This window comes from Typha latifolia, chromosome 10 (genome assembly GCF_019914945.1).
Source record: "Typha latifolia isolate L0001 chromosome 10, TyphaL0001v2, whole genome shotgun sequence".
NCBI lineage: Eukaryota > Viridiplantae > Streptophyta > Magnoliopsida > Poales > Typhaceae > Typha > Typha latifolia.
In genome coordinates, this window is record NC_133095.1 from 3,655,188 (window position 1) to 3,669,586 (window position 14,399).

At 35.3% G+C, this 14,399-nt stretch overlaps 1 protein-coding gene across 1 annotated transcript; it reads right to left on the reverse strand.

Annotated features, from left to right (window-relative positions):
* Positions 1–249: 249 nt before the first annotated feature.
* Positions 250–13,450, reverse strand: LOC140796145 (extra-large guanine nucleotide-binding protein 1). Its single transcript, XM_073149036.1, has 8 exons — positions 12,299–13,450; positions 11,967–12,104; positions 11,767–11,871; positions 11,509–11,688; positions 9,965–10,142; positions 6,070–6,317; positions 1,489–1,655; positions 250–1,010 (listed from the first exon to the last, which is right to left on the reverse strand). Exons 1-8 carry the CDS (start codon positions 13,283–13,285, stop codon positions 419–421), a joined length of 2,595 nt encoding a protein of 864 aa, XP_073005137.1. The 5' UTR covers positions 13,286–13,450; the 3' UTR covers positions 250–418.
* Between the last annotated feature and the right edge of the window lie 949 nt (positions 13,451–14,399).

Genomic DNA, 14,399 nt, shown 5'->3' on the forward strand with positions numbered 1-14,399 from the left:
ATATTTAGAAAAGACCTAATTTATATACAAATATCATGAATTACTAAATAAGCCCCTCCAATATTGTCGTGCCATGTGAATCATCAATTAGAGAATCCCTAGGATTATAATGAAACAGAGATCCTACAAGCACGTCAATGGATTTATCAATCATTATATTATGCACACAATCATCAATTTGATCTGAGTCCATAAAACCTCATGAAAGCAGTCAAATTGGTCACACACAAAATAAAAAGATAAAATGAATAAAAAGAAGAAAGCAGAAGGAAAGCTTCTCGTGGAGAAGAATTCCTTTTCATATTGCTGTACAACTAGTACAAATAATGTATACACACTGTAGACAAAATAACCTGAGGGAGCAACACGGATACAATAAGAAGCACCAGCTATTTACAACATTGTCTGCCAACAACGATCAGTGAGATAGAGAGAAAGGCTCGGTGCTATACATCGACTCGCTGGATCCAAACACAGGCCTCTCATCCTCCCACTTGACAATCTCTCGTGCATACCTCAGTGCCGCATCGACAGAGTCAGAGTCCAGTCCATTTGTTGATGTCACATACAGATTCCTACCAGTAAGAGAGGAGAAGAGTCTCTTGAATTTGACGGCAATGTAATGGAATGCCTGCTGAGCTATGGTTGCACCTGTGTGGAGGCTTCGGCTGTTGGAGTTGTTGGAACGGTGGCAGCTTACCACTGGATGGAAGTCATCAAACCAACTGCATAAGGTCAGCGGAGATGTGTCTATCTTCTGCTCTAGCTGATCAAATTTGTTGAGTATCAGAAGAAAATCCATCTGGTTAAAGGTAGGATGGCTGACAATGTTTTCGAAAAGCCTCCTGCTCTCAATCATCTTATTAATGTTCGCTCCATTAGCATCTTCATAGTACTCATCATAGTCGCTCAAGGCGACACAGAAAATGACAATTGTTACATCTTCAAACATATCCAGCCACTTGCAATTCTCTCCTAAGCCTTTGCGATCTGGCTTAATTAGCTGATACCTGTAGCACATGCAGTTTATGCAAGCATATGATTATATTCAACAAGAAATTATGGCAATCCATGACTGTTTGTTCTTATTTTCCTCAATAACCAACACGAATGATGATGTTTTATATTTTAGATACAAATAACAGAAGTCCCATTTCGAAACGACCATTGAGAACCATTTAGTTTTCCATATTATGCCACGTATATACATCTCAGACAAGGGGATAATCATATGCATGCTTGTCAGTGGAAGCACCCTATCAGTAGGCACTGCTTATAAAGCTCGTGGTTTTGGTGGAGAGTGGACACATTAAAGGATAGGAAACTTGTCAACATTCTTCTTGTCTTCCCTATGTTATTATTCTGTAAAGATCATTATTCTCATCAATCAATACCTATGACTCACAAGTTGCAAACGTCGGGCAACATTTTATCTCAAGTCAAACAAGAAAATATATTATATTGCCACTTGAGAAACAGTTCACTGACCTTAGGAATGTATCCTGCTGATCAGCATCTTCAGTGCTGCGTCCATCAGAAGGCAGGATGGGAAAAAAGAATTGTGTGCATGCCAGTCCATCAGATGAAGTTATTCCATCAGCAAAGAGGATATCCTTATCAGAGGGCTCATACTCCACTCTTGATATATCAACAACCTGAAAAGGAAAATATCAAAATTAACATTAAACCTTTAGAATTCTCAATATAACTATATAGATCAACATCTACTCCTCATTAGCAAGTATATTTTTTTGGTATATAAAGCTACAAATGTAAGGTTACATAGGTAGAAGGTTCCATTTGCTTCCATAGAAGAAAAAGATTTACACAGTACCTCTAGTTGAGAAGTTCAAGCCATCAAGAATAAAGATAGAACAGTATAACACGAGATATACCTGCTGGCAAAAAAAAATTAAACAATGCATTTGCCTGAGGAGCTATTCTACATCTATCAGCTAAGAAAACTCAAACAATGCATTGCCCATAAAGGACAAGAAATAAGTGTGCCCCATAATTTCTTTCTTAGAAACAAGGCCATAAGTTAATAAGGAGCACTGGCAAAATGTCCAAACAGAACCCATCAATCAGTCTCCTGGAAATTACACCCCCTTCCACCAAACAGCCACTGACGAAGATCACTGTATTTACATGAAATATTAGTTATACGCCTATCTACTAGTTAAAGGCAATTTAGCGGATAGATAGTTGATTATTTAAAGATCATGGCTTAACCATTATTGCAACCTCAGGTGCATAGATGCTACCGTTGATGGTTGAGGCCCAAAGTGGACTTACTCGGAGGTGGGCAAAGAAAGATAGGGATATGAGTATAAGAGCAGTAATACATCGGAGGTGGGCAAAGAAAGAGGACTGAAGTAAGATATATCATTGGCTAAAAGAAATGAAAAGACAAAGAAGAGGGTAATGAAGAGAATAGAGGTATTAGACAAGGCATCTTAGGGGAAGTACCAAATAACACCTTTCATTTTATTGATTTTGTGATGATTGACTCATATTTAAGCTATCTATAATCTGACCCCTAAACCCTATAATTTTCATATGGCATTCTTGGTTAACTTAAATTAACCAATCTCCAACAAAATGGTCCATAAAAAGTACAAAGTTCAACTTTAAAATACATAAATATACTCTGGCCTTTCCTTTTTTTGTCTTTCCCTTAATTTCTAAAATACCCTTGTCTAAAGTAACCCATGGGTATTAAGGAACTTCATCCATATAGTTAAATTAACCATAGTAAAGGACAGTTCTCAAAGTAACAATAGGGTGTCAAATGAAAATTGCAGAGAAAGGTGGGGTTGAATTTAAAATGTTAATCATAAATTACTCAAATCTGGGGTGCTATTTGTTATCAGAGTATTTCCCTGAATCATACTCAATTCACTAGTCACTACAAAATGGATCTCCCTACTACTTGGCTTTTTGGACTCATATTTACAGATTGATAACCTGGTCTTTGATTTCAGAAAGTAAAACCTTGCCTTCCATAAAAGCCATTTTCTTCAATAAGACTTTCTCTGCAAAGGAAAATTCAGCAAAATATGACTACAAAAGGAAGCATAAAACTTTCCAGAAGAAAATTCTAATCATTTCAAAGGCCTCCTGACCTGTTTAACTAGCAGGACTTAAAAACTACTGTATACAACATATGACAGTGAGACACAATAAATGATAACCTAAGATCCCAAGATACATGAATTTCCACAATCACATCTGCAATATCCAAGCTTTGAAACAGTGGCTACAATAAGCATCAATCAATGCTAAAGAAAAACAGTACATACTGCAATTTGGATTACTCATAATATTGAAATATCAAGACTTTATATAGAGATCTTGTCCACGGTAGCTTTTGGAACAGTTTTCAGTAGGATTAGTATGCATGATTTCTAGTTTAATTATCAATGTCAGATTTTACATGTGGTGAAGCTGATTAAATCTATTCAGCTTTAGAGTAATCAAGCATTTTTCATTTTCTAAAGCCATCCAACCTAGGAATGAAAATAAGCAAAATGGAGCAAATACCAAACACTCACGTTATATATATATAACGTGAGTGTCCTCAGATAGATTTATGTGGTGTATGGATGTGTGCATGTACATGTAACAAGCTGGAGACTAAATGCACAAACTATCAAGTTGGAATTAGTGTTTATGCAGTATCGCTTGTTTGCCAATCAAATTTTCAACCTATTGAACATGCTTTAACCTAATTATGCAAGCCATCACTTTTGAAGCTTGTAAATATTTATAACCTGAGCTCCCCATGGAGCTAGAGCTCTGGTAGTCCATCAAAGAAATGAGCTAGAACCAAGCCATTGGGCACCAAAGGCCAAGCTGCTCATGTATGGCTCAATTTGTTAACACCTCTTAGGAGCTTCTTGTTTTATTAACCGAAGAGAACCCTTCTCATGTTAGCCACTTCCCCTGAGGCATTTTATAACACATATCTTCTCTTCTGATATTTTTCCATCATTTTTTAAGTCACTATATGACACATACCTGACCATGACAACTTTAAATCTAGAGCTATTAATGCATTAATTGTTATCGGATATGACATCCTTCAACATAGAATGAACAGGGTCTATATTAGAAGTGACTAAATTTACTAATTTGTTTCAGTTTTGCATGTAGTGTCACCTCCTCTTCCATGTAACCACTCAAAGGAGCCTAATATTCCGCTGGCGTTGAATATTAAGATGTCCAGGTAGCTCCCATTTTCATCCTACTTGGAAAGAGTGGCACCAAATGCAGCTAGCTAGCAGCCTCACTCTTTAAGCACTGCAGTGTTCTATTAAAAACATCATCCATATTACCATTAAAAAATACGTATTTTTTGCATGTATACCCTAAATAAATCTCTAATTTACTTGTATGTTCCTCTAAAATTGACATTTACATCTATATCCCTCAAAAGATATGCTATTTGCATAGATACCATTTTGATTACTTTTTAAGTTTGAATAATTTGATAGAAAAAAGATGAAAATATCTTTTAACTAAGAGAAATACTTAAAAACTAGAATAGGGATATTTTTATCTTTTTACATTTAAATTATTCAATTTTTAGCTGTTAGTTAACCCAAAAAGGTATTCTTGGAAAAAATAAGGGTTTTAATGAGTATACATATAAAAATCGTGTTTTGAGGGATATATATACAAATAGAAAAATTTGCATATAGCATCTTGCCTTTTAACTAAATTGCGGTTTACAACTTACATTTTTTCTATTTACAAATCGAACTCTATAATTTAACAAATATGTACAAAAAACATTATAGGTAAGATTTGAACTAACACCATCAAAATATTCTGTTAATTAGAAAGATTTTATTTCTAAATGACTAAAATACCCTTAGTATAAGCTGGGTTTAGTTGGGTTGAGTTTATTTGGGGTGGGTTTGAGTTAATATAAGTTTGGTAAGTATAACTTGGATGAAAGCATTTTCGTAATCTTTTCTGTATAGTTAACTAAACTCAGATATTTAGTTAAATTTAGCTAACAGATATAACATCATGGTGTTTTATGCACATATTCACTAAATTATAAAGCTCGATTTGTAAACAGTGAAAATGTAGGATGTAAACCATAATTTTATTAAAAGACAGAGTGCCATATGTAAATTTTCCATACAAATATCAATTTTAAAGAGACACATGTAAATAAAAAAAAATTGAAAGGTATATATGCACACAAAAAAACCCTAAAAATTTGAGTTATCTAATAGTTCTATCCAAAGTTCGAAAAATTGGGATCCCGATCGGGATTGACCTTTCGAAAAAATGATACGTATCGACTGAATCGATCATATCGACCGTATCGATCACTTGGATCGAATCAGACCTTTTAATTATGTAAAATTCAAAATATTATTTAAAAATATAGGAAAACTTCTAAAAATTCAGAAAACTTATAAAAAATAAGAAAATAAAGAAAGAAAAAATATGATGCAATGAAAAGTGAAAAGAAGAAGAGTTTAGAAAGAAAGCAAATGGAAGAAAACCAAACAAAAGAAAGAAAAACCATGGTGCAATGAAGAAAAAGAAAAAAAAAAAGAAGCGGAAGAAATAAAAAAATTGAGAAAAAATAAAGAAATAAAATTAAAAAAAATTATAAACCGGAATATGTCGGAGTTCGCCAGAGCTAGATCTCTCCATAAAGAAACAATGGCCATATAATAAAGCGAGAAAAAGAGAAACTTAAAAGAGAGAGAGAGCGAGAGAAGAAAGAGCAAAAGAGAGATAGAGAGAGAGTTCAGATCGGCCTAGATCGAGATCGAGTTCGGCCGATCCGGCTAACCATGGTTCCATCATGCCAAATAAAAGATTCACAACATCAAAGAAAAAGTACAAATTGAAATTTAATAATTTCTTGTTACCTTGAATGCATATAACTAGAAGCAAAGGGAAGTTACTACTTACCATAGAACTTCTGTAACAATAGCAAGAACTAGTAACAATCAAGTAATAACTAATAATCAATAAGATACTATGTGCTCAATCTAATATAAGAGAGCTTAAGACTTAGGAAGATAGAGAGCAATTTACCCGCTCTAGGAAATAACTGGCAGAGCTAGGAAGCAATTGTAAATCACTTCTCCGTTTATATGTAGCTTGAATAGCGGCGTCATTCCACAACTCCTCGACTACAGGAGCATATTCACGAGTAGCAGCTGGGAAAATAGCATCAAGGTCACCAGAAGCCATGACTTTGAGAAGCCAATCAGAGAATACATTCAGTCGTGGACCAATGGAATATTCAGTGACCTCATCACAATCAGCTAATTCATCATTTTCTGCAATTAACAAACTTTTCCTTTTAAACCACACTAGACAGACTATTCTATAGAAAATTAACAAAAAAAATGCATCAATAGAAGTTAACAAGTACAGAGGATAGCTTTTCTCATAATCCTTATAACAGATGAACTTAGATATAAGGGAGAAAACACTGGAATATATCATGCACCAATAAAATGCAACAAACATTGACTAGCCAATATATAGCATCATGTAACAAATTGGTTAGATAGACTAGAAAATAAATTTGTCATCACAAAGGTAAATTCAAGTAACACCAGCTCAGTATGATAGTATATATCTTTCAAGAAGAACTGGAAACATTAAGAGAGAAATAGACAAGACATACAGGGGCGCTGCACCAATTAAGAGAATAAATTCAACTAGTCAAAATAATATGCACTGAATCATTATGTACAATGTTTCAAGAGGTTCCCCACGGTATTCAGGCAGTTATGTAGTCTAGCATTTTTAATATATAAAATATTATGACAACCATATATGATGTATAACACGATAAAGGTTAATCAGCAGATTAAATGGGTAATGATTAGGACCCACAATATAGTAACTAAAAAGAGAAAGCATGTTGCATAGTGAAGTGTAGGGTGGTTATTTGTAAAAAGAATCAGTGAAAATGGAGGACTGCAGTGGTCGTATGTGTCGAGAGAGTGAGAGAGGGAGGGCTACGGGTGGCTGCCGATGGGGGTGAGAGTGGGAGAGGAGGGGGGCATACCTCCGCCCACCACTCAAAAGAGAAGGTGGCTTAAGAGGATTAGGGCTCAAATGGTGCAAGAATGAGTTGTTTAAACTATACTGATAAGAGTAAACCCAACCAGCTAGTCTGATCTGTTCTACTACTAGCGGAGGTGATCAGCAAGCCTGCCAAGGCGGTTGGACAGACAAGAGCAAGCCGCATACACTATTTGCAGGGCAGCTCGTGGAACGTCCCGCCAATGCAGCCACATAATCTACTTTTCAATACACTAGTATATAAACACACTGATTATATATAAGGGATCAAATCTGCAATTACTTTTTGTTTAAAGAAGTGTTTTAATGAATGATTCTCAACAGGAGGGACTGTGATGTGGGCATCATCTTCAATTTGACCAAAATAGAATTACTCGAGTCCAATTTTGGTTTAATTATTAATTTTTAATTCAAATAATCAATTGAATTAGTCAATTCACAGATATGGTAGCCTATATGCGGGGATGTCCGTATTGAGTTATTACCTAAATTGGGTTAGTCAATTTAGGTAAGGCTTAATTAATTAAGATCCTATTAGGAAATAAATTCTTATTAGAATCTCAATTGATAGTTGTGGTAAGCTTATATGTGGGGGATGTCCACATTAATTTATTACCTAAATTGGGTCAATCAATTTAGGTAAGATGATCAATTAGACTCCTATTAGGAAATAAGTTTCTATTAGAATCAACTAGAATTAAAGTTGTTAACCTATTTAAGGGTTATTGCATGAGAAACAAGGACAAGTTGAAACAAGATTTATTTGAGATCTCTCACTTTCTCCTCTGTGGTCTTCTTCTTCTTCTTTTTCCTCTCTCTCTCTCTTCCCCCCTTTCTCCTACTCTATCTTAAAATTTTTCTCTAATCTCTTCTACTTTTTCTCTAAACCTCTTCTTCTTCAATCTCTACTTTTTCTTGGATACTGCTGCTGTCCAGAAGATTCCAGTGGTGAAGGAGAATCTTTGGGTGCCCGGACGTGAAGAGAAAGACATGGTTTCAAAGTAAAAGCACTACTATTCCATTTATTGATAAACCTAAAATCTAAATTCTTTCATTACACCATATTTTAGGCTTTTCTACTATCAACGTACCTATTTGAGAGTTGAGGAAGCTACCACCTTACCTGAGTGGTTTTCTCTCCTTCCATCTAGTAGTGATCATTTTTAATCAATTAACTTCTTATCAGTTATTGCTTACTATATTTTACTTTAGTAACTTGTTTGGATCGATTGTTCTCCAAAACATTGCATTCATACTAGATTTGCATCAGACTGACTACCTTACATTGTAGGGTTCCCATACCCTAAGAGAATGAAGAATGAGTTATGACAATTAGCATTAGGAAACAAAGATACGACAGGGTTGGTAACATGTTACACAGAAGTGTTATATTCAAAAAATAATTAGTTAAAAAAATCGGCTGATATTATTAACCTGAACTGGCATTTACAATAAGCCTGATAGAACTAGCTCAACTAAGGAAAGATAGGACTGATTGTTTGACATATGACAAACTGCAGGAAAGACTAGCACTATGACAAGCACAGGGACAAACACTGTAAAATAACAATCAGAAGTTTGTACATCACCATACAGGTTCTGAAAAACTGAAAAAGAGAAATCCTTGAAATCTCCTACCCTTAACAAATTGCAGTAATGTGCATGTGAAAGCTCATGTTATCATTAAATTCCTACAACATGGATGCCACCATGTTCCAACTTATTGCAAACCTCAGATGCTCAAATTTCCTCACCAAAGAAACAATTGTACAAGAAATCTTCCATCAGGAACTACTCCACCAAGAATGTCCTAATTTTTAAGTCTCCTTTAGGAACTACCATTGCAACAAAGGTACCAAACTACATATTTACAAACTTATAGATAATTTTTTTCGTCAAAATTATTTATAAACTTTTAAGAAATTTATCTGTCAAAATCACATGCATAAATAAATTTCTCAGAGCATCATAATAATCTATAAATCATGGATCCCAAAATCGATCAATGTGGATCGGGATCAGCCATTCGATCCGGTTTCAGCCAGTATCAACCGGTTTCGGCCAGTATCAGCCGATAGTGGCCAGTTTTGGCTGATTCGTCTCGGCCATATTGGCTAAAAACAACAATATCGACTGAAATTAATTTTTTTTAAGATTTAGGTCGAATCTAAAATATATCTAACCTAAGAGACAATAATTGATGTCATCAATTGATTTCTTTTTAAATTTTAAATTTTTACTCTCTATTTCTCACACTTCATCGAATTCATTTGGTTGTCATTCCAGTGAGCTCCCTTAGCTAGTCCACACACTTTGGTAAACTCGAATGAGTTTTTTTTCTCATATTTTTCTCATATTTTTTCTCTATTTTTTCCTTCTTTCTCATCCACTTTTTAACTCCTCTTTTTTTACTGCTATAGAACAACAGTAAAGAGAGATCTCTCTCTTCATGTTGTTCTGCAGTAATAAATTACGAGTATAAAAATTTGTCTAATTCAAGCCAAAATTTATTATAGTTTTGAATGAGTTTTTTTTTCGTTTTTAAAGTTCATGTGTGGCTAATTTTTATTTCTTATTTTTCTATAATTTTTTATAAATTTTTATAAATTTTTTAAAAAAATTCTACATTTTAAATAATATTTAGAATACAGCCGATATAGCATATATGTATTATTTTTTCTAACAGTCGATACCAATCCCAATACCGAGTTTTAAAATTTTGTTGTAAACTTTATGATAAAGCACCTCAGGGGCTCAATTGTCAATAAAAGATTTTTTTCCATCTCTTACAAATTATAATTCATTGAGGTTTCCATATTAATAACGACTTAGAAAGGAAAATGTTGTGAAACACAATAACAATTAAAAAATTTAAAACCGATGATCATACCGGAGCCTAAGGGATAATGTTGTCGTCTTTTTCTTTTCTCAGCCAAACTCTCTTCTTCAAACCTTTCACGCCCTTCAAGTAGTATACCTAGATAGCTGTATATGTTGCGATGTATGATAAATTTGATTTCTTGGCGCTCTTCCTCTGAGAAAGGAATACTTCTATACAAGAACTTAGCCTGAAAGGGTCATTTAAATTAGGTATCAAAAAGTTGAATATGTAGATGATGGTTTCAATAAATCAACAAGTTGAAAAAATATATTTACATATAACAAAACTTATAAGTTAAAAAACATGGGCATAATAATTGTGTCGACAAAGGACAAATATAGAAAGAGGTCATTATAAGATTTTGTTGAGCAATAATAATTATATACAATGTTCCTATCCGTGTCAGGAAAAATTTAATAAGGGATAGATTCCTATGGAAAGGAGCTGTGGAGGAGGCTAAAGGATATCATTTAGCAAACTAAGAGAAGGTGGGAAAAAAGAGTCTGGAAGTCTGGAGTTAAAAAAATTCAAGAGATGATTGCTGCTCTTTTAACTAAGTGGCAGTGGGTGTTGATGAATTTGGATAATCAAATGTAGACTTAGGTAATTACCCAAAGGATACAACGGGAGGAATAAATACGGAATCTTTAAATCTTAAGAGCTTTGCAGGGTTTCCCCTCTCTAGAGGGTAGTACAAGCTGGGAATGTTTTCAAAATAGGGATAGTATAAAATTTGTCGAATGAAAAGAGGATAAAGTTTTGGAAGGATTCTTGAGGTAGGATATTTTGATTGGGGTTGAATAGGCTGCGTTGGTGGATAAATTATAAATATGGTGTAATTACTGATTGTGGTGTATGTTTTAGTTGACGTTTAGATAATGTATGTGGGTTACTAGCATTATATAGCAACTTTATTTTGTTTTTGTAATGAAACTGGGCCTTCTGGCTTTTTCTCAAATAAAATAATAATAATAAATCTTTATACATAATAATATATCAAGATGATGAAACAACACCGAGATTAAGTTGTTGTCATTATGGTTGTATAATGTAAATGCATGGAGATTAAATAAGGGTATAGATTCATAGAAGAATCGAGCTTCGAATAACATACCACAAATGTTAGCTAAATTCAAAGTAAGCTTATGGTCCGAGAAGAATATTCTTCTTGTTAAAATGCTAGAATTTCATGTGCTCCAACTATTTCATTTAGGTTGAATTTTAGTATACTATTGCTATCATCAAGCATCAAACAAATACCACAAATGTTAGTTATATCCAGAGTAAGCTTATGGTCCAGGAAGAATATTCTTCCTATTAAAATGCTAGAATTTCATATGCTCCAACAATTTCACTTAGGTTGAATTTTAGTATAAATAGTGCTACTAACAACTTCCTCTAAGTATGACAAAAATGATCTTCATCTACTAGAACAGTTCTACAGAACCATTTACAGTTCCATACATTTATATGACACATTTCCTTCGCTATTTTATGCATAACTTTCTTGTATTTGTGTGTGCATGTGTCTCGAAAGATGCACTCTGGAATACCTGCTTAAATATGGTACTCGTCCCGGATCCAACATCCCCAACCAACAAAAGCTTCTGGATTGTTTTTCGCTCCAAATAATCCGGCACCACTCTGTTGTCAATCACATCATCACCAGAAGAATTTCTGGCCTTGGTAGGAGAGGGTAATGATAGAACCGGGCAGAGCAGTTTCATTATAGGCTGCCAGACATGTATGAGACATGCTATAAATCTCGATGAGTCAAAACAATGAAGAAAAACATATTAATATGAGCTCACCTTGCCCCAAATCTGTCCTTTTATATTCTTTTGGCCCTCCTCTTGATATGTCCCATCAGCATTCACCCAAAAGTGAGGTTGCCCTGCACACTGGACTCCTGCCCACTGCAATTGAAAGTTTGAAACACATTCTTATACATATAAGTTTGCCTATCTTATATCAAAATGCAACAAAAAAAAAGAATCAAATTCTCAAAGACCTTAAGCATCTTCAGCTCAGCTTTTGTAATCTCGCGATTATTTATCATGATCCCTGTGTTTCCATTGCTTGCTCTTTGGTCGAGAGTGCCCCCGACATTCAGATGTGCACTAATAATTTTATGAGGCTTATGTCCTTCCTGTTAAGTTTTCATCCACATTATAGCCAACAGATGACTAACTATGTGAAGAGGTAAATAACAGAACTACAATTACAATGATGTTCATATCCAAATAAAAGTTCCTAATTTTCACAACCAAGATCCAGAAAGATGGATTTATCTTTGTATAAGATGAAACAAAAGACATAAGGATATGGATGATTTTAGATTACCTTTCCCCAAAACCCAGAGAGTTTATCATACCAATAGAATCCAGGCTTCAACTTAGAAGGCGGACACGGACAGTTCTGCAACAACACCAACTCCTCCTGCGTTAACTTCTTCCCATTTACCCAAATATCCTCCGCCCTCAATTGGTTCGCCTCGCAGTTCTTCTCATGCTTCATCACCTGATCCACCTCCAACGAACTCAATAACCTCTTCAGCAACCGCGAGCACTTCCCCAGACTCTTTCTCTTCGCCTCCAAAACCGGATACCCAATGCAAGAGACGCATTTCCTCCCTTCCGGCATCGAGCCCATCGCCCTCAAAACACATCCACTGCAGTACTTCGCGTCGCAAGACAAACACGCCTCTTTCTCCGTGAACCGGCTAACTTTCAAGCATCGGTGGCAAGCACCCTTCTTTAAACCAATCTCGGATTCCTCTCTTCTTCCATGACCAAAACCAAATACAACACCCGGCGAAGCCGAAGCGCTTGAATTAGCAGAGTCTCGGAAGGTCACCAGTGGGGCTTTCTTCGTCGGAGCCATGAGATCATCGTCGTCGTATCCGGATGCAGACGAGTGGAAGTCGAACTCAGAGCTCAACCCCGAGTCGGTCGAGACCCGGCCGGGGAGAGAGGACCCGACAAGGCCGGAGCTTTCGATTCCCTCCTCATGGCAAGAGGAGAAGCCGAGCAAGCCGGAGCTGCCGACCTCGCCGGAGACCTCTCCGGAAACCTCGCCATCGGGGCCGTCCATTACGACATGATTCTCGATGACGGACGTTGGAGATGCGGCGGCTGTAGCCTTCTTAACGGGAGAAGGGAGAGGATGGACGACAGGAAGGAGCAGCGCCGTGTCGGAGGCGGCGGTGGACGGCGGCGCCACCGCCGCCATCGGGATCCGCTCGATCTCGATGGGGATCGCCTCGGGGATCTCGTATAGAATGGGAGGTCCGTGGTACTCGATCGCAAAGGAGTACTCAGTGGCCGCCATCGCGAAGATTAGAAACCCTAGAAGACGGAATCGTTAAGGTGCTGCTCTCTCGTCCATGGCGGAAACCCTAACCCTACTCACGAGCCTTGGGAGTTGCGAGGGAAGAGGAGTAGCTTTTTGGGCACGCGGGAGTGAGGGGACTTCGAGTGACGACGACTAAAGAGTAAAGACGAAAAGTAGCAATGGTCGAAGAAAAAGAAGAAAAGGACAAATTGCATTTAGAACCCTTCCTTCGCATCTATTTATAAATCAAGCCCTATATCTTATTAAATATTTCTATAAACTACTCTTTTGTTAAGCAGACTACAGTAATTTACCAAAATATTTTTAATTAATATTTCCAAAATACCTTATTAAAATACATTACCTAAAATATCTTAACTAAGCTAAGGAGAAAAAAAATAAAATAGACCCACTTTAATTTTTAGCCAGATTTAATTTGTTCACTCTTACTTTTTATATTTTTATTTAAATATTTTAAATAAAAATTGTTTAAATACAAAAAAATAAAAAATATATATATATATATCAGCATAAAATGAAATTTTGAAAAAATATATATATTATTGACATATAACACCCTAGTAAGTGAGTTTTCTTCTTCTCTTCTAATTTCTAAACCTACTAAAATTACGTAATTGCCACTAGTAATTTTTGACTCTTTTAAAATTGTCATTACAATTAATTTGTAACTAAATATTCTGCACAAATTGTTATTAATTAAAAAAATATGTAAATAACTAAAATACCTCTCTTTTTTAGTTTAAGAAGTAAAATATGTATTGGATAGCTTTTACAATTAAAGGGTAAAATAGTCTTTTTATATTTAAGTTGTGTTTTAACTGTACGTAACGATATTTTTAAAAGAGTATAATAAATTCGGTGACAATAATAATTAAGTAAAAGTTTTCATTACTTCTTCCGATATAAATCAGACTCTAAGTCAAAGTAACAGATACTAGCTAGCCATACAAATGGCACAGTAAACGATGTGCATAGCACGTGCTATGATATCAGCCTCTTATAGTCTATTTTTATAAAATAATTGGAGAAAAAGCCAGGTGTACATTTAATTAAATTTTTTATTATTTTCTTAATTTAGGTTCTTCTAATC